Source organism: Fragaria vesca, linkage group LG3 (genome assembly GCF_000184155.1).
Source record: "Fragaria vesca subsp. vesca linkage group LG3, FraVesHawaii_1.0, whole genome shotgun sequence".
NCBI lineage: Eukaryota > Viridiplantae > Streptophyta > Magnoliopsida > Rosales > Rosaceae > Fragaria > Fragaria vesca.
Window position 1 is genome coordinate 12,696,072 of NC_020493.1, and position 20,990 is coordinate 12,717,061.

The window sequence follows — 20,990 nt, forward strand, 5'->3', positions numbered from 1 at the left end:
AAAAAAAAAAAACTAAGAAAACAAAACTGCCAATTTGAGTACTCGAACCATGTTCCCTTAGTAGTTAAGAATAATGCTTACCACTGAAGCAGGTACTTCATTATACAAAATTACACCAGATCTCATATATTTGAGGCTTCTACGAATTTGTGGCCCTAGACCTGGGCCCTGCTCGTCTTGGCCTACGGCTGGGCCTGGTCAATAGTAAGCAAGGATGGGAGCATGAGATACAAAAATGGAGATGGGTGCTTATGATGTAGCACCAGACGGGCTGTTAGCTAGTGTGTACCATCTTACTAGAATAGAGTTTGGTATAGAACAACTGGAAGTGGTATGCATAAAAGTATTTGCCCAAAGGAGGAATCCTACTATCCTAGAATTCCATCTGTTTTCTGGGTGGGTTCTTTGCGTCCTCTGCGTGGTCTTGACAGAGTAATGGCCAAACTGATGCGTACACCTTGACACCAGTTTTGAGGGGTGGCATAGCTGAACTGAGACTGCAGCGGAGTTCAGGACCTCTACTGGATTCAAATTCAGGGAAAATCAGAAGGCTGAGATCTCTCTCTGCAAATCAACCTCAAATTTTCTTAGCAATCCAGCTCCAGGTTTATTTCTCCTTACTGATTTAGTCCTTGCGTACTAGTTTGAGGGGAACGTCAAAGTCAACTAAGAAGGTCAAGATAAAAGTAAAATCAATCTGATCACAGCCTCAGTCAAAAGGTAAACTCTACACCTCACTTAGAATGAAAAATTACAATGTATCGGAGACAACTGAAATAGAAGAAGAAATGAATCGGTATTGATTCCATGCATTAAAGAAAACATGCAAGCACTTTAAGAATGACAAATAATCACTAGGTTTTTTTGAACTAGGCAACTACAGAAATATGATCTGAGCATCAGTCTTTACTCCCTTGAGTTTTTCTTCCACAACTCCCCTAGGGTGTTCTAAAGAAATTCTTTGATGAATGACAAGCTTCTCGAGCTTTGGTGAATTCTCTAGGATATAGATGGCCAACTCTGTCTCGTACCAATTACCCCTCAATCCCTGCATCTTAACCATTCTCAAATGATCATTTGTGAATTTAGAATGATCATACCAATTACTCTGTCTCATTCCATTTTTCTTCTTGTACGTTTAGCTAGTTGTTTTATTTCATAATTCATCATAAATACCGGAGTTTCAGAAAAACTTATTAAAAGTTTACAGAGGCAGAAAGAGACATACATGCATATATGATCGATCATAACACATATTAATTACATCGTAATGCAAATCCATCATTTGCTTAGGACATGTTTCAGGAATCCTGGAATGTGAGTGTTCATCATGTAGTCTTCCCAATCAATGCATGTCGGATCAAAATTAAAATCTTCTGCTTCTATGTAACATTCTTTTGTTATCTTCCGCAACTCTTCTGTGTTGGTGTCGTCGAAGCTATGCAACATTTCACACTCGTTAGTGTCATTTACTTGGTCATTAATCTATAAAATTTTGTTTAATTAAAAAAAAAAAAAAAAAAAAACATATACACATACATGCCCTTGAATAGCATATAGGGACGGTATAGCTCCACCATGCGCATCGCCAGTTTGAGTTTCTGGTTAGACTTGACATACACATCTTGAAAAAATTGGCCAGATACTTTGTTAACCAACTTCAATGCCTTGAAAAGAAGAATGAAAATAAACTTATGAGTAACAAAATCATGCTAACCAAGAATTTTCATTTTCACTTCTTTATTTATGAGGTACACGACAATGTTTTTTTACGGATAAATAGATCGAAGATAAGATATGAAATAAATCAAATAATCATACAAAACGTACATCTTGTTTATCTTTAGGAAAAAAAAAAAAAACAATATACATCTTGTGTGTTGGTTTGACAATTTTTCTTCTCTTAAATGAAGGATTCTCTCAGCATACATTAATAGTTCCAACTTTCAAGCATTCTATCATTCTATGTAGTGAGTGGTATATGCCAAGTCATGAGTTATTTTACCATTATATATATGTAAATTTCGAAACTAATATATTGGTTAAATAAAGAACAAGAAAATTTGTTCATGTCAATATACTATCGAGTAAGAACAAACCTTCACAGGAAGCGAATAGCGAATTTTCATGTACATAGAAAAAGTAGCCATAGTCTTGAATATTGGGATGTTCCTCACTTTGATAAGCTTACCATCCTTGTTAATCCATGGATATTTGGTGAAGTATTTGAATGCAAACTTACGAATATCATAAAATTTTATAGGATTTCTTCCTGAGCTTCCAACATGGTAAATGGTGCCACATGACTTATTTGCATTCACCACAATCGCTGCTATTATTGAATTTACCACCATATCCACAGGAATCTGCATAAATTCACAAGTTTAATTCAATGCCTTTTGACGCAGAAAACATAATTAATTAATTTTTTTTAATGAAGACATACACTTAAAACTCACAATATCAGATATTGTCATAGGATTCAGAAGTAGGCATTCCAGCTTCCCTTTACAATAACCAGCAATTACGCTATCAACAGTTCTTCAACCACCAGATCCATGGAACACATGAATACATAAATTCAGTACTGACCTAATTAATTAGGAACCAAAATAAACAAGTAAAGGAGGATTATATATGGAGAAATATCATTAACCTCTCATAATCTTTATATGGATTTGAACCTTTTGGTTCTAATGACAATTATGAATATATAGGGGTTAGCAATATTTCCCAGTTCCCAAACAAGAGGAGTTTTGAAGTTTAGTGAATTTTCGTACCTGCAACCTTGAACCCAACCTGGAAATGGTTCACTGTATGTGCTAGAAACTATAGGTGGACGCACAATGACAAAAGGTAGATTTTCCTTAGAGTGACGAGTTAAAAGTACTTCTCCCATCATCTTTGTAAATACATAGGTGTTTGGCCATCCATGAAGTTTAGCCCTGAAATCAAGTTGTATATATAGAAGGGAAATGTTTAATTTTCATCTCAATTAATTTGGAGTTTTAATTGGTAAGAGTTAAAACTTGAAAGTACTACAAATTAAGGTAAGTAGGAGTGTAGGACGAAGATGTCGAAAACCTTTCGATGCCGAAGTTCTTCATTGTGTAGGTAATAGTTTCTTCTGAAGCACCTTGTGTTTTCAATTCATTCAATTTTTCATTCACTAGGTTCTTTTCTGCTACTTCGAAATCAACTCTAAGCGTCTCCTTGACCCTCTTATCCATTGAAGCTGAGTCTTCTAGTATGAGCCCTACCTTTTCCCCACACACATATGCTGGAAAACAGGTACTACTAATTTAGACATGCAAATTTGAGGACACTGGCATATGAAAAGAAAAACAACTGAAAGATGGAGGACGTATCACATCCTCTTCTTTTCTATTTTTTAATATTTTTATATATTGATTCATATTAGAAAAGTGATATAAAAAATAAAAGTTACTCAAATTTTAACTAGCTAGAACAGAAATATATAGATATTAATATTACCTGTTGATACGTGGAGAAGCATCTCTAACTTTAAGCATTTGTTTGCAAAGCTCAGCATGTGAAGAACTCCGAATGTATTGATGCTCAAGGATATATCATATCTGCAAATCCAACAGAAGTGTATGTGTGTGTGTATTGAAATATAATCAACAATGGAATTATACTGAAGGAGAAAATACAAAATGGATATTTGTGTGAAAAGTATATGCATGTATTTCTTACCTCTCATCAAAGTTGGTATTTGCTGCTGAACTCACTAGGACTTGTATCTCATTGCATATATTTTCCAATAATATCATATCTTTCACTCCCAGGTTCTCATCAGAACTTACATCTCCAGGTAAAGCAATGACTTTTTGAGAAACAAAGGAGTCAAAATCTGCACCCCATGTTTCTCTCAGAATCTTGAACAACTCCTTCCCTAGGATCTTGATATACAAGTTCAAACATGTCGATTAATCATCTATTCTAGGTCGTCAGTATTCCAAATTATATGTTGTTTATATTGCATGCATGCACTTATAATTTGTGAATAATAACGACTATGTGTATCTAATTAATAGCTAGAGGACCTCGTTCTTCATTCGATCTGTGGCACACTTGACATCAGTAGCTCTTACAAGAAGATACAGTCTCTTGACGTTCGGTTGAACCCTCAAAATTTTCTCTACAAGAACTGCATGATACATTGACGTACGTGAGAGAGAGAGAGAGAGAGAGAGAGAGAGAGAGAGAGAGAGAGAGAGAGGTGTCGTACCCATTCCAAGGAAGCCAGTTGCTCCAGTAATCAAAATAGTCTTATCATGTAGGTATCCCAGCATGCTGTGCAACTGATGATCCATTATAACGTACGTACGGAAGTTGGTAAGCTGGAAGTATTAAGAAGCAGAATGTTTAGCTTTGGTCGAGGATACCTAACCTAATACTCGAACGATTGTATGGTATCAAATGCTATTTGGAGTATATATAGGCACAGCCGCAGTTCTATTTTATGAAGCTGGTATGGAAAATTCAAAGATGTAATGAATATTGCACCTGCCAACCACTGCCCGACGATTGACGAATAATATATATGGCCGATGTCACCCATATTATTTCATCTAAAAATCTTGAGCCACAAGGAAATTATAAATGAATTTCAATGGCTCAGCTTAATTAGGTAATCAGATGCAAGTGTGTCGATCTATAGCTGAAGCAGGTGCGTTGAGTTAAGTTTATATTTTCGCATGCAGTGAAACAGTAGTTTCAAACCTCTGATCGCCTGTACTGTATATATGCTATTATTGGTTATTTCTCATAAGCAAAGTAAATTACAGGTATAATCAAGTCTTTGGAATTCTTACAGAGACAAAGTCAGACAACTTAATTTGTGGTTACATACGTATATGCTGCTGTGTTGTTCTAAGCATATATACATTTAGCTTCTTATTTCTTATTATTGGTTCCATTTGGTCTAAATTGTATACCTCGATCGTCGGTGGATTCTGATATCTGGAGATCAAGCTTTGTATATATGGTGGAAATTGTAGACACATGCCCGGAAGGACAAGGAGCATTATTCTTAATTAATTAAATGCGCGCATTTTTTGGTTGTTTAGTAATCTGTTGCTTTCGCGCCGTTTTTATTGGTTGTGTAACCGGTTGGTTTACATAGGTTTCTATGTGATCGATCACTAGAACAAACATGGGCAAAAGGCACAAATGTAACTCTAAGCACTGATGGATACATAACAGAAGCTAGGTTAGAGAAGAAGGACCATCCTCAATCAAGTATTGGTGTTTGGTTGTTCATAGGTAAACTAGAATAATACTAGGTGAACAACCTTTGGGAAACCACCTAAAATCCACCTTAGGTGACAGCTTATCTGACATGACCATGTCAGTACAACATACTTTCTTATTCTCTTATAATTTCATTTTTTTTCTTAGTTGCAAAAATTTTTTTTTTTTTCTTTCTTTCTTATGATCTGCACCGTATTCATCTTTACAGTATTGATCTCCTCCTCTCCTATCCCTCGTGTCAATTGAAGAGAAGATAAGATGATTGACATCGCAGCCTAGGGGTGACAACTGAAGAAAAGGTAGGATGATTGAGATTTGAAAGGGTGAGAGAAGATGAGAGAACAAACTGTGTTGCTTGGTTGTTGATTAAGATTAAGATTCTATTCATCAATCTTTATGATAATGGGCTAATGGTTCTGTGCGCATGTCATGGTTTTGATAATGAGCTTTGACATGATTTGCAAGAGCATGTCTTGGTAAGGAGGAGCCGTAAAGATTCAAGATCAAATAAAACAACTATAGCCCTTAGTGTTCGATTAACATACTCTTCTTAATCGTTAACGAATATGGCTATGGATCGAATCGGTATATTCCTCTCAATTGAAAAGAAGGTAAGATGACCGGTTTAGAGGAGAGATGAGAGAAGAAAGAGAAAGAAAAGTTGGTCTTTGATGGGGATGAAGCCGGCACATATGTGATCAGAAAGAAAGAAAAAATAGGGTTGAAAGGATAAATTCAAGAAAGTGCAAAAAATAAATAATTTTTTGTAATTGAGAAAATGAAATTTTAAAAGAACAGTAACAATCGAGGGCCAATTACATAGAAGTCTACTTTCAGATATTTTCTTCCATATAAGTCCACCCAAACATTTTTACTCACATAAGTCCACCTAAGCCTAAATAAGGTTTTATATTAGGTATAGAAGTTAAACAAAATTACAGACTGTCATCCAACAAAAAAAATTAGATTCTCTCTCTTATATTTACAATAATACCACTAGTGTAAAAAACTACTACTATGAGGTTTCCAACGAACACAAAAAATACTACTATCGGCCACAAAAGCTACTACCACCATCTACAAAAACTACTACCACCGCCTACAAAAGATACTACGGTGATAATTTCGGTGACTACAAAGAATGAGTTCCTAAATGCTTCATACCATAACTCAGTCGAAGGCGCCGTTGTGAAGCCAGATTACAAGTCGCTTGGCAGCCATCAGATCAGCACACGCCATGGCAGCAACCTCTAGCTCGTTGAAAGTCACCAAAATCCTCAACAGAAACACAAAACACTCCATTCAAAAACTCATATGTCCATTGATTCATCAAATTCCACAACTAAATTAGCAGTGAGTGATGCGTGATCAAGATTGAACAAGAATAGAAACAAATTGGAATACTCACAAAACCATAGCCCTTGGATCGGCCAGTGTTCTTGTCAGACCGTTGGAGATCTGCACCTTACCGACGAATCACCTTTGTCGTCACTGTCTTGAACTCATACGCGAAGGTGCACAGACGAAGACGACGATGACAGTCAACGTGACGAGGCCGATCGGAGAAGGTGCTGCAGGCGATGACGATGGGCTGATCAGAGGATCGGACGAGGTAGAGGTCTCATCGTTCAGATTCGAAGATCTAAGATCGATCTACTACAGCTCGTTGACGTTCGGGTCGGCTCCAGACTTCGATGAGATCGAGGACACGAAGGCAGCGGCGTTGCTATCAGCGGCGACGATGTGCCGAGGATGAAGGATGCGACGTGGAGGTTGTATAAGGCAGCGGAGGCCCTAAGGCTTAGAGTTCCGGCGAGGGATTTAGGGTTCTGGTCGATTTCCGAAGGCCCTCATCGATTTAGGGTTCCGATGAGGCTTTCTGGTCGGTTTTCTCGCCAGAGAGAGAGAGAGAGGAGAGAGAGAGAGATACGAACGGGGAAAGAGGAAGGGCCATTTTCTTTTGGTAGGGAGTGATTGAGAGGGTATTTTAGGTATGGAATGAAAGTAAGATGACGAATCTGACCCTTAAAGTGGACTTATGTGGGTAAAAAGATTAAGGTTGACTTATGAATGAACAGATGTTAAAAAGTGGACTTTTATAAAATTTTCTAAACAATCAATTTGTACTGCCGCAGCTCTCCAAACCCTAGGGAGAGAGAAGACGACAGACAAGATTGCGCCTGTCCGGCTGTGCCCCAAAGCCGGCGAAGGTCTCTGGCCTCGTCGACGTAAGTTGGGTTCGGTCGGATGGGTTGATTTGTTGAGTCCTTGACCACGAAGACGATGATTGGATGGATCTGACCTCTTTATGCCAGTGGATGCTTTCGACCGAGCCAGGGTGGTGAGTGGAGATCAGAGGCAGTCTGGGATTGCGCAAGGCCAGATAAGAGATGGGAGGTCCATGAAGTCCGGTCGGCTAGGTCCGATCAATTTGATTGGGTGTTGTTTTGTAGGATTGACGCGGGGCTTTAGTCTATGTTTGGTTACTGCTGGTTGTGGAGCAAGAAGGTGATCGGTGGTGTCGGCGGTAGTTGGCAATCGGTGACGATTGATGCGGGTTGGACGGCGACAATTATGTCGATGCTGCTGGTTCGGTGGTGAGAGAGGCGGTGGTGAGGTAGAGGTTTTGGCCAAGGAGAATTGGGCTTGGCCTATTTGATCCGTTTTTTTGCTTGGATTCTAGGTGAGCAAAAGTTGGGCTAGGGTTTCTTTTGGGCCTTGGCATTGTTTATGTTTTATTTTTAATTTTTAATTTAGACTAGGACTGCATGCGGGTCTTGAGCATTTTCTTAGTTATTAGGTTTTGGCCTTTAACTAGGGTTTGTTGATGCTCTGGGGTAGCCCCCTCTACGTAGGGTGGTCCCGAAAGTGGTCAAATAATTATAGGTTGAGGCTTTGTCCCTTCCTCCTTGTTCTCGGTGGCTGGTTACTTATCTTATTTGCTACCATGGAAAATTGACCATAGCGTTTCATCTCATGGTCTTCAGCATAGAAATTTCTTGGTGTCTACTAGGTAGGTTTACTAGGTAGTTTCGCAGGATTGCCCCAGCAAGCAGATCATGTTCATGTTGTTGTACTTACTTTGAAGTTATAATCAATAAAATATTAACGTCCTTGGATAAAAAAATAAAGAATTTAAAAGAATAAGAGTATATTTTAGTGACATGGCCATGCCACATAATGCCACATAAGCTGCCACCTAAGGTGAGTTCTAGGTGGTTTCTAAAAAAGTGGTTCATTTAGCATTACACGGTAAACTATTGCTTTCGTTTTTATTTATCACATGCGTTGAAAACGTGTTTTGTGTTTATTCGTTTTTATTGAGCTGAACTTAGACTGCAGCAGAGTTCTTGGATCTCAAAGAGTTCTTGAAACCAATAATTAATGGACTCAAAATCTCGAAAAATCAGAAGGTTGAGATCTCTCTTTGCATATCAACCTTAAATTTCCTCGGCTCTCCAGTTCCAGATATACTTATCTCGATCTGTTGCGCGCATTGTAGTCCTTACAGGTGCTAGTTTGAGGGGGAATGCCAAAGTCAACTAAGAAGGTCAAGATCGATAAAAGTAAGATCAAAATGATCAAAGTCTCAATCAAAGTGACAACTCTGCAACAACAGATGTTGAACAACTAGAATATGGAGCGTTTTACTTAGAATAGAAAATAACAATGAATTAGAGACAATTAGAATGGAAGAAGAAATGAATTAGTATTGATTCCGGATCGTTGATTCCTAAACTCATCTCCCCCCTTTGTAATCAAATTTCAATGTATTCAGAAACGACTGTTATAAGAAGGTGGTACACACAATTCTGATTCCTCCACGTGACACATAAAATTTTAGGGGAAAATCCTCATATGATACCTGAACTATCATGTATTACACTTTTTGGTAACTAAACTTTTAAAACTACCCTATTGATACCTGAATTATACCACTGTTTCCCCGTACGGTATTTCCATCTATTTTGAAGTTAAGTTTACCTACGTGGCACATATATATTTGTAGAATAAGGTTAGGGTTTTCAAAATTTCAAGTTGTGTAGCATCCTGCTATGGTCACTTCTGTTGTTGCCACGACTACAAGTTTAGCATCTAAGTTTTTTCTCAACAACTATGAATAACCAGTGGACTTTGGTAATCTTCGGTGCCCAGATAAGGGCTTTATTGCTCCCCGTTTGTATTTGGTCGCCAAGTTCAACACTGCTCGACCGGTTGTGTTTGATACCTTTCGTAGTGCCATGTGTTTCATGCGAAAAATTTCAATGTTGGTTGAAGTTACGGCGAGTATGAATCGTTTCTTGTTTACCTTTGCATCATAACGTGATATTTTAAGAGTGAAGAAAAGGCGGCCCATGAAGTTTTCAGCGTGCAATAATTTTTATCAATGACTATGAATATTAGAATTGAATGAGCTTCTGAGTGGGCCTAAAAGTCTTGAGCCGGATCATCATGGGCTTTGAAATTTTTGGCATGGCTGTGCAGGGTCGAGATAGGCTTTTTACAGGCGGGGCCGAGCTTTTGTCCGCTGGTTCAAGTGGGCGCTAATGGACCTTAGGCCTATGGGCCAAATTATGACTCCAAGTCCTACCCGTTCGATTTCCGACACTCGTTGTGGTTCAGTATGTCCATTTCATCCAGTCTTGGGCCTGGGCCTTATCATGTTGGGTAATAGAAGCACTTTAAAATATAAGAATGTGGTTAGCATCAACGTGACCGCAGAAGACATGGCAACTCTAGGCACCCCGGTCATCTCTCTCCCACGTCATCCCCCAACCGTCAATAACGACCTTCGCTTCCCAACCCAACTGCTTCTCCCACTCATAGACCAATGCACCACCCTCAACCACCTCAAGCAAGTCCATGCCCAGATGCTCAAAACGTCCCTATTCTTCGACCCTTATTCCGCTAGTAAGCTCATCACAGCTGCCGCCCTCTCCCCGTTTTCGAGCCTCGACTATGCACGCCAAGTGTTCGACGAAATTCCTGAACCAAATCTGTTCACTTGGAACGCCCTCATTCGGGCTTACGCCTCCAGCCCCGACCCGGTTGAAAGCATCCGCATATTTCTGCAGATGCTCGACGAGTGTAATGAGTGCCCCAATAAGTTTACTTTCCCTTTTCTGCTCAAGGCGGCCTCGGAGCTCCGGGCTTCCAAGATTGGGAGAGGTTTTCATGGCATGGTGGTAAAAGCCGAGCTGGGTTCGGATGTGTACATTGTTAATTCGCTCATTCATTTTTATGGTTCTTGCGGGGAATTGGATTTGGCGCGGTTGGTGTTTTTGAAGAGTTATAAGAAGGATGTTGTTAGTTGGAATTCTGTTATCACGGCTTTCGCTCAGGGGAACTGTCCCGAGGTGGCGTTGGAGTTGTTTAAGGAAATGGAGGCGGAGAATATGAAGCCGAATGATGTGACATTAGTTAGTGTGTTGTCGGCTTGCGCAAAGATGGCGGATTTGGAGTTTGGGAGGTGGGTTTGTTCGCATGTTGAAAGGCATGGAGTTGAGGAGAACTTGACTTTGAATAATGCCATGCTGGATATGTATGCCAAATGCGGGAGTGTTGAAGATGCGGAGAGATTGTTTGGTAGGATGCCGGAGAAGGACGTTGTGTCGTGGACTACTATGCTTGATGGGTATGCTCGGATGGGGAATTATGATGAGGCTAGACGTGTTTTTGGTACCATGCCTAGTCAGGATATTGCTACGTGGAATGTGCTCATTTCGTCTTATGAACAGAACGGTAAGCCAAAAGAGGCGTTAGCTGTCTTCCATGAGTTGCAGAAGAACAAGGGTCCCAAGCCTGATGAGGTTACTCTAGTTAGTACGCTGGCAGCGTGTTCTCAATTGGGAGCTATTGATCTTGGCGGCTGGATACATGTTTATGTAAAGAAGCAGGGGATGAAGTTGAATTGTCACCTCACAACCTCACTTATTGACATGTATGCAAAATGTGGGAATCTAGAGAAGGCACTTGAGGTGTTTAATTCGGCAGAGACAAGAGACGTATTTGTCTGGAGTGCAATGATTGCTGCTTTAGCAATGCATGGTCAGGGGAGGGATGCATTGCACTTTTTCTCAAAAATGCTAGAAGCTAAGGTGAAGCCAAATGCTGTGACATTTACTAACATATTATGCGCTTGTAGCCACGCAGGATTGGTAAATGAGGGAAGAACGGTTTTTAATCAAATGGAGCAAGTTTATGGAGTTGTGCCTGGAATAAAGCACTATGCGTGCATGGTTGACATTCTTGGTCGTTCAGGTAACCTGGAAGAAGCTGCGGAACTGATAGAGAAAATGCCAATTTCTCCTACACCTTCTGTATGGGGAGCTCTGCTTGGGGCATGTACGCGCCATGAGAATGTTGCACTTGCTGAAAAGGCTTGTAGCCATTTGCTCGACTTGGATCCCAGAAATCATGGAGCCTATGTACTCTTATCAAATGTATATGCCAAAACAGGGAAATGGGAAGCAGTTTCTGGGTTAAGGAAGCTTATGCGAGATTCTGGAATAAAGAAAGAACCTGGTTGTAGCTCAATTGAAATTGATGGTAGTGTTCATGAATTTCTAGTTGGCGATAACACTCATCCTTTATCCAAAGATATCTACTCAAAGTTGGATGAGATAGCAGGGAGATTGAAGTCAATCGGATATGTGCCAAACAAGTCCCACCTACTGCAATTTGTTGAGGAAGAGGACATGAAGGAACATGCCTTAATCCTTCATAGTGAGAAACTGGCTATTGCTTTTGGGCTTATTAGCTCCAAACCATCTCAACCAATTCGCGTTGTGAAGAATCTTCGTGTTTGTGGAGACTGCCACTCAGTTGCTAAGCTTATATCTAAGCTTTATAATAGGGAGATATTTCTGAGAGATCGATATCGGTTTCATCATTTCAGAGAGGGGCATTGCTCATGTAATGATTACTGGTAAAAGGAGAAAGCTTTTGCTGCATCCTGAATCTCAAACTCCCACAAAACATTAGGAAAATGTTCATCTTTTGTATATACTAGCTTAAATACTTGTTCTCTTACGATATGGAATCTGTTGTATCGAACTTGTCGAGAATGGAAGATAACCAGGTAACCTTCGTTAATTTTTATAATGAATGTTTGTAGTATTGCTGAGATTTTTATCTTCTCTTATATTTTTTCTCTCCCTATAGTTCAAAGCTTTTCTTTTTTGTTTACAATGGGTTGAAATGTGAACCCTCAAAACACGGTTCAACTTAGAAGTTGCAAGGATTTCTTTTTCCTATTATTGTCTCAGATCCAATTAAACAGTACTGTAAAACCAAAACTGAAATTCCGCACTAAAACAGGGCACAAGTTTCTCATTTCAGTTGAGGGCACCAAAGCTTTTGCATGGTATAAATATAAAAGAATGCAACCTCATTCTGCCATTTGTTAAGTTTCCACCTGATGTCAGATCCGTACCCTTCTCATTTCTCATGCATATATGCCTGTTATATACAGCTTGCTCATTTCTAACATCTCTAGGACTGTGTGACTCTTTCTGATACAACAGTGCTAAATGGAAGCCTTTGCAAGATCTTCCACAACGTTGTTTGCAAAGGCTAATACTAACAAGCCTCCATCGCCTGTAAAAGCTCTTCTTGGTCAATCTAGCATTTGCTTTGTAAGATTTGGGAATTCAAATGCAAACGTTCATCATCATACTTCTTTGCTTAGGCACAAAGCTATTCGATCAGTTCGCTCATCTGAAACAAGGGTACTAAAACACTTGGATTCTTTCATGCCATTCTCATTAGTTTGTTTCTTGGGCATTCTTGACTCGATGAACCAGGCTATTACAGACGGTATAAATGCAAAATAACCCAGAAGAGTTCTCGATGTAGTACTTTCACTATTTTTACCTTGTCAATCGGATGCTGCTTCCTTGACTTTTACATATCATGTTACGGCCAATATATTGTAAATTTGTAATGCATGATCAATCATCATCTTCGACCAAAAACAAAATGATCAATCATCTGTATTAGTTTGTTTCAACCTTCTAAAACTTCAAACTAGTCATTATAAATGGTGCAGGATAGAGATTTCAGCTGAAATGACATGTATAAACAATCTTCTAATTTCTCTTCACCAACTTGATCATCTGCTTTAACTTGCCTCTTTAAAATTCATGAGCAGGTGTTAAGGAACTCAGTCTCAGCAGGATTTGTGATCGAACCAGCGGGCAAGTTTACTATATTAATTTGATCTTGTTAAGCTTTTAACAATCAATTTCTGCTTCTCAATATTATTTCACGGTTACATTTTGCTTCACAGCAGCATCAAAAACCGTTCATGTTCAATTCCGATTACATAAGAAGTGCAGCTACGGTGATAATTTTCTCCTGGTAGGCAATGAACCCATCATTGGACAGTGGAACCCTTATAGTGCTGTACCCCTTAACTGGTCTGATGGAAACATTTGGACAGTTGACCTGGTAAGAACTTCAAAAGCATAAGGATTAATAATTTGGAAGCTGTAAATTTGATCGAATAGACGTTGATCATGTTAAGTAATAATGTCATTTTTGAATTCGTATGGTTTCAAATAGGACATACCAATTGACAGAGCAATCCAGTTCAAATTTATACTAAAGAAAAGCACAGGAGATCTGTTATGGCAACCTGGTCCAGACAGAATTCTTCACACCTGGGATACCAACAGCACTATAACCATAGCCGAAGACTGGAAACATGCGAAACTTCAGAAGTTAACTGAAAAGAAAAATGTCAGTCAAAATGAGACGCTACATACTAAGCGAGCTGCGACTTTTTCAGACAAGTTTGCCACTGTAAATGGCGTACCAACTTATAGTAGCAGGAATGAGTTTGTTTTCAAAGAGAGGGCGTTTAGTTCAGCAGAGGGAACTCTGCTTCAGGAAAGCCAAGCAGTTTGCAATGCAAATGACGGTCTTTGCATCATGACCAGGCCAACATCCTTAGGTAGCATGGAAGATGAAGATGAATACTGTGAAGCTGAATACTATGACGATGAATATTATGAAGATGACTGTGAATATGAAGATAGATACGAAGACGAAGACATCATGTTTACATATGAAGGAGGTCGTGTTCTTGTGCCTGGTTTAGTACAAGGGGTAACTGGAAAAACCATTGATATCAGTACTGATGGCTCCATTGTGGTTGATGCGAGAGAGGTACACAGTTCTTAATCGAACATGTTTCTATATACTGCTTTTCTAAAATGAAACCCACACAATTTTGTTTCTGTCACCACTCATTTGGAGACTGGAGAGCCTACAATGTAATGTAAATACGGCTTCGAGTATTTGGCTGACTGCCTCTTCTTTATATGTAATAGCTCACCTCGAGCAAATTTTGTTCTTCTGCCTTTTAACCATACATACAGCCATAGCAGTTGGTTAAAACTTCTGAAGATTTGATTGCATTTGAGTTTGTTTCTATTTGATGTTTGCGAATCTTGATAGAATCGCATGTGTGGATTCAAGCAAACCAGAAGCTAAAATGGTAGCGTTCTGTACAATGTCGATTGAAAATTTCCATGCAAATTCAACAGAAGTGCTAATACTGCTCTGAACAATAAGCAGTTGCAATACATTCTTAATGTACAGCAGTTGCAATACATTAAGAATCAAAAACAGATACTATGCAGAGTTGTATACCCACTGCCCTATCGAATGCATTATCGCCCTTACCTTCTCGTCCTTCTGGGTAGGAATGACAAAAATAGCAGCAAGACAGAACTTCCACACGCATCGATTGTTCCAAGGGCTTGGCATATCGAATCATATATATCAAACCAGATAACAGACTAAAATGAGAAAGGACCATATCAGCATCAAAATCAGGATATATATTAAAGAATTAATTTCAGTTTACCCCCTGAGGTTGGGGTTGACATCGTTTCACCCCCCATACTTTTAATTTTGAAAATTTACCTCCTAAAGTTTTCAATTTTCATAAATCAAAGCCCAATTGCTAAAATTCCGTCTAATTTGGAGGTTAAATGTTAGCATGAAATCTTAGAAAAAAATGTAACATCTCCAACGGTGTAACTAAAACTATTGTTAAATTTAGCAATAATTATAAAATTTAGCAATTGGTATAAGAATTTTGCTCCAGCAGTTATTGCTAAGTGTAAGTTAAGTAATACTTTTAACAAATTATAAACGGACACGTGGAGAAAAAAAAGGAGGGAAAATATAAGTATTTCTTTAACAAGTCATGGCTCAATTGACAAATTTATCAATTTTGTTTAACAATTCTTAAATTTGGCAACCATTTAGGTATACTGTTGGAGCTCCTAAAGTTGACAAATTTCAAAAAAAATTTGATTTAGCAATACTGCTGGAGATGTTCTTGGCAATTTATGTTGTTATATGACTACTTTAGCTCTTTTAGTGAGTTATGAAGTTAAAATTAACGTCTAAATTAGATGAAATTTCAGCAATTGAGCATAATTTATGAAAATTTGAAACTTTAGGGGGTAAATTTTCAAAATTAAAAGTATGGGGGGTGAAACGATGTCAACCCCAAACCTCAGGGGGGTAAACTGAAATTAATCCTATATTAAACAATATACCAGAAACAACTCTTTAACATTGCATAACAGGTACAATCACAAACAAGACACGTGAGAATTGTGAAGAACCTGAGTATATGTTTTACACCATGGCTCTCTCAATTTGACCAAGAATAGAATCCCACCATGAGTGACATGATATGCCTACCCGGTCATATCAATAGTCTTACATGCATCTGGTCCAGCCTTTAGTGGTAATTGATTTCTTGTTAATCTCCGTTTTGACGAACTTCTCAGGACTTTGGAGGAACTTCATCATAATGATGCCTTTTTGATCTCTCTCCTTCCCTTCTATCCCGACGTGCTCGTGACTTTGGCTCTAATTCATCATTATTGGGTTGCCTTGATCTCTTTTCTTCCATCCGATCACGATCTTCTTTTCTGTCATAAGCTTCCACATCATCATCACGTCTTCTTGGTCTACTATCCTTCCTTCTATCATAATTTCTTCTGACATGGTCTTCTCTAGACTTACTTTCAAATGCAGCATCAGCACCTTGCCCTCTGGGTCTCTTATCTTCTCCAGACTTTGACTTTGGTTCAAATTCATCATCGCCTTGCCTTCTGGGTCTCCTATCTTCCCTTCTATCATGATATTCTCTTCCCTTCTCATACTCATCATGTCTTCTTGGTCTCTTTTCTTCCCTCCTGTCATAATCTTCTCTTGATCTTGGCTCCAACTCATTATCCTCACCACGTCTTCTTGATGTCTTCTTTTCTTCATCCAAGCTCCTCCTGTCCGGTGCTGTCCTGAATTTATCTCTAGTGCTCAAATCTTCTCGCGCTCTAGGCTCTGGAACACGATTCGAGGGGATGGTTCCAGATCTTTTGTCACTCTTTCTCGGACCATCATAGTTGTCATGTCCCCATTTTTTGTCCTCAGCACCCCAACCCGTGTTTGCAGCTCTCTGAATACAAACAAAAAGAATCAACCATAAGCACCTAAATATGTGGATCAATATCAATTTAAACTCATCAGTCTGCTTAAACTCAGATCTTGCACTCACTCCAAGCATGTCGTAAAACATATACAGTAACACACAGGAATCAAGCTCATTATCCCCCAATATCTACCCGCATAAACCCAACTCCCAAACACAAATTAAAGAAACAAACAATTCGAAGCTGAAATAAGCAGAAATCAATACCGACATTACATTCCATCAATGCATGCTATCAGTCCTAAAGATCCAAACATCAATAAGAATTTCAAAAATCAACAATGAAATCAAGCCCTAAAAAACAAAATCAAGGCAATGGCAGGCTCACCTGTTCATTGTGAGAAAACCGACACGCAGCGCCACGAGTACATTCACCTCTCTGGAAAGCACGGCAGACGCCGCGCTCCTCCCTCTTCCTCTGAGCCTCCTCCTCGTCTTCCTCCTCCATCTTCTTGTACTTGGGCACATGATCAACCCTAATAGTCCGACCCACCACTTGGGCTCCGTTCAAATTATCCACAGCCAGATTCGTGCTCCTCTGATCCTCATACGCCACAAAAGCAAACCCTTTCGATTTTCCGGTGCCTTTATCGCGGACGAGGTTCACATCGACGACCTCACCGTACCTGAAACAGAAAAATCAAGATTAAAAATTGAAGACGAATTCGAAATGAAATTAGGGTTAGGGTTTTAAAGGGGTTTACTTACTGAGCGAAGACGGCGACGAGGTCGCCTTCGGTGAGATCGAAGGGGAGGCCGCCGGCGTAGACGTAGGCGGAGTGTTTGAACGTGGCGTGCCATGAAGCGTCCTCTGAAATCCCTAATCGAGCTTCTGTTGCGTTTATCTTCTGTAAATTCTTCACCTGGGTTAGTGGATTCATGGCTTCGTTCTCTTCAGCTCTCTCTCTCTCTCTCTCTCTCTCTCTGTGTGCAGAAATCAGGGTTTTAACTCGGATCTCTGAGAGAGGGAGAGAGAAAGAGATTTATGGGCCGAACCGGAGATTTTAATAGGCTTGGACACCCGAAGTAATAAATGAAGCCCAACAACGGTCCAATATTATAGGACAGGGAGGGATAGTTGTATTTGTTGCATTGTTATTGGGCTGCCTCACTGCAACATCGGTCACCCACATGGTATGGAAAACCCGACTTAAGAATATTTCTACAACTCACAAAAGGAGTTCTTCTTCTTCTTTGTTTTCCTCTCTTTTTCGACATTTAACTGAACAAACTATGGTATAAGAAGCAAGAATACCTTTGCTCGGAATGTCCTTGCATCATTTCACTACTCTCCTAATAACTTTGTGGTTGTCTTTTGACGATTGGAACTTGTAACGAACTATTTATGGAGCAATTTTTGAGATAGTGTTTCATAACACGTTCACTTATTTAGAAAGAAAATAATCATGAACAAAAAACAATTGGAATGTGATAAGGTATAAATCGGTAGCGATTCCAGATGATTGATAAACTTATCTCCCCGATCAAATCCCTAAGTATTCATGAATCAATTTCTGATAGGAGGTTGGGCATACACCCATTATGATTCATTTATGTGCTAGTAAACCCGTTTTTTACCTGAAATCATTCCAATTTGTTTATGTCTTAGTAAACGTTAGAATTTGATTACCCCATTTGTAATGGACTTTTGTAGATATTCTTGTTTTACTTGGTGCTTATTCAGTTATTCTTACTAAGGACAATTAAGTGAGTTCTTTCTCATTTAGCATTGTTACATGTTTCTGTATTCTCTTCAAGACTAAGTTTAGGTGATCATTAACTTTCTAGAAGACTATCTTGTTAATGGCATTCCTGCCAGCATGCAGTCAGTGCATCACCAACAAAACATTTTTCTTCACTATAAAGCAAGTAAATAATACTAGCATGGTTATCAATTTTTTCATTATAACAAAAAAAATGTTTTTGCTTCTTTCAATAATCAAAAACATTACAAAAAAAAAAAGTATAGTGGAAGCATATTAGGCTGTGAGTGGGGCGACGCTACAAGGATTTTTCAGGTAATAGGAGGTTATTGATTTGAACTCTGAAATGGTAGCTCACACTGCCACCAATTCTGTACCAAAATATAAACATTACATAAAACATTCGAGGTTCAAAACATTTGCCCTTCACTATAAAACATAGGAGCACTCTTTTTCTAGTTGGTGCTTAGTTGAATACTTGTTTATAGGGAATCTTGATATTATTTCATGTTTTTGCAATCAGAGGTTCAAGCTAAACATTCCTCTTGTATTCGATAATTTCATTAATTAAGGCTTAAGGACAACCGCATTCTTTAAAAAATAAAAAATAAAATAAACGTTACATAAAACATTCACTAAGAATTTCAAGCAACACAGTAACAGCCAATACATCAATTTCAAGTTTTGATCTTCAACAATGGACTCCCTACCGAGTACCAACTCACAAACTATGAAGTTGAACTGTTCCAAGAGCGGGAAACGTCTTACAGAATACAGACCACGCCCACCTTTATCACTCATGTTTTGTCTAACTTCGAAGCAATGGGCCCATGACATTAGCTGGTTGCTAAAGCCAATCACTGCATTTCTTTTTCTATGAACACAATGATGCCTTTACCAAACTCCCAAAGACCGGCTAGTACAGTTCTTTTTTCTTTTTCCAACTTCTTTATTACATGATCATTCTTAAGGGTCAAAAGGATCAGGAATATACTCCTGCTGGGTCTTCTGGGTTATGCTCCTTCTCTGCAAATAGAATCAAACTGAACCCCATTTCTCTGATTCCTCCATAACTGCACAGAAGGGACCAAGGTACGTGAGCTTTACTCATTCAATCTGCTTGACTGCTTTTTTTGTACTTTTTATTTCCAGAAGCTGATCAGATTTCATTGAATTGTTATAAAGGAGAATTCTTGTGGGGGTGTGAAGGACATGAAACACAATGTCTATTTATGCTAAAGATACAGATCCAGCATTCCAGGCTGCAGGAGCAACGCTGTATCCTTATAATGATTTTATTTCAGTGTTGCAATGTAATGAAAACTTCAACAAATTTCAACTTTTTTTTTTTTGGGTGGTAATTTAAAAATTTGATTGCAACTTTTAGATGGGGCAGCTAGTGCCTCTGTAAAAGATTTGCTCAACTAGTGGAAGGTTTTGAGCTCTTCTGATATTCAATATGAACAGTTTATCAGCATTCAGCAAAAGATAACTGGGAAATTTGAGATGCAACTTTTGGTCTATAATTGTTCCTAAATACTATTCGTTAGTGTTTATATCATTTTTTATTTTCATAGTGTCCAAGCTCATTGCTTTTTCCTTATCCTTGTTATGGTAGTGGCTTGGAGATTTGGTGTATTGAGAACCAAAAATTGGTTTCTGTCCCAAAATCTTCACATGGGAGATTCTATTCTGGGAGTACATATCTAATCTTGAGTGTAAGTTTATGGAAAAGTCTACTTTCATTGCAATATCATTGATGTTCTTAAAGCAATATACCACATTCAAGTTTAACCAACTGTTAATTGACAGTAAGTCTAAGTACGTGTTCTGATATATACCATTTCTTCCCAAATGAAGTTGATTTCATTTCGGTAAATTTGTTGTAACGTTACTGGTGGATCATTTGTGTTACGTAGTAGAATATATTATCAGGTATGCAATTAAATTAATTTTAGTCCTGTTTATCATGACAGACAATTCTGCCAAAGAGTGGCGCTCTTCAGCATGACATACACTATTGGACCGGAAAGAATGCAAATAAGGTTCCACCCTGTCTTCAATTTTAATCTGCAGCTGATTGTCATGCACAATATTTTGTTATTCACATGACATCTAGCAACACAGACAATCTGGTGCAAGACCATTAGTGGAGCTTAAAATTCTGAATCTCTAGGCAATTGTAAGTTTAATCTCCTTTAGCATCCACACTGAAGTTGGAATACCATATTGACAGGTGGACTCAGTGTTGGCATCAGATAAAGCACTTGAACTAGATGCAGCTCTTGGGTCATGCACTGTGCAGTATATGGAACTTCAAGGCCGGGAAACCGGAAAGTTTTTGTCATATTTCAAGCCCTGTATTATACCCATTGAAGGAGTATATGCATCACAGAAAGACCACTTGAAAAGAGAGACATATAAAGTCACACTGTTAGCTTGCAAAGGGGACCATGTTGTTCATGTTAAAGAAGTAAGTTATGCTTAAATTT

The 20,990-nt window shown here is 38.8% G+C and overlaps 4 protein-coding genes across 4 annotated transcripts in view; 2 read left to right on the top strand and 2 right to left on the bottom strand.

Annotated features, from left to right (window-relative positions):
- Positions 1-1,135: 1,135 nt before the first annotated feature.
- On the bottom strand, positions 1,136-4,337 carry LOC101300429 (probable fatty acyl-CoA reductase 4-like). Its single transcript, XM_004295701.1, has 10 exons — positions 4,253-4,337; positions 4,068-4,171; positions 3,718-3,923; positions 3,496-3,596; positions 3,085-3,280; positions 2,781-2,945; positions 2,460-2,541; positions 2,100-2,366; positions 1,540-1,667; positions 1,136-1,438 (listed from the first exon to the last, which is right to left on the bottom strand). The coding sequence occupies exons 1-10, from the start codon at positions 4,335-4,337 to the stop codon at positions 1,282-1,284; spliced, it is 1,491 nt and encodes a 496-aa protein (XP_004295749.1). The 3' UTR covers positions 1,136-1,281.
- Positions 4,338-9,824: 5,487 nt separating this feature from the next.
- On the top strand, positions 9,825-14,463 carry LOC101300709 (pentatricopeptide repeat-containing protein At2g29760, chloroplastic-like). Its single transcript, XM_004295702.1, has 3 exons — positions 9,825-12,192; positions 13,568-13,728; positions 13,843-14,463. Exons 1-3 carry the CDS (start codon positions 9,825-9,827, stop codon positions 14,461-14,463), a joined length of 3,150 nt encoding a protein of 1,049 aa, XP_004295750.1.
- Positions 14,464-15,753: 1,290 nt separating this feature from the next.
- On the bottom strand, positions 15,754-17,739 carry LOC101293668 (zinc finger CCCH domain-containing protein 25-like). The gene is made up of 3 exons (XM_004294206.1): positions 17,504-17,739; positions 17,124-17,421; positions 15,754-16,762 (listed from the first exon to the last, which is right to left on the bottom strand). The coding sequence occupies exons 1-3, from the start codon at positions 17,674-17,676 to the stop codon at positions 16,088-16,090; spliced, it is 1,146 nt and encodes a 381-aa protein (XP_004294254.1). The 5' UTR covers positions 17,677-17,739; the 3' UTR covers positions 15,754-16,087.
- A 1,635-nt stretch (positions 17,740-19,374) lies between these two features.
- The window catches only part of LOC101311256 (villin-1-like), a 7,260-nt gene continuing 5,644 nt past the window's right edge, over positions 19,375-20,990 (top strand). The window contains exons 1-5 of the mRNA XM_004294181.1: positions 19,375-19,590; positions 19,684-19,776; positions 20,117-20,216; positions 20,475-20,543; positions 20,735-20,971. Of these exons, the coding sequence (XP_004294229.1) occupies positions 19,721-19,776; positions 20,117-20,216; positions 20,475-20,543; positions 20,735-20,971 (462 nt within the window). The 5' untranslated portion in view covers positions 19,375-19,590; positions 19,684-19,720. The remainder of the gene's footprint in view (positions 19,591-19,683; positions 19,777-20,116; positions 20,217-20,474; positions 20,544-20,734; positions 20,972-20,990) is intronic.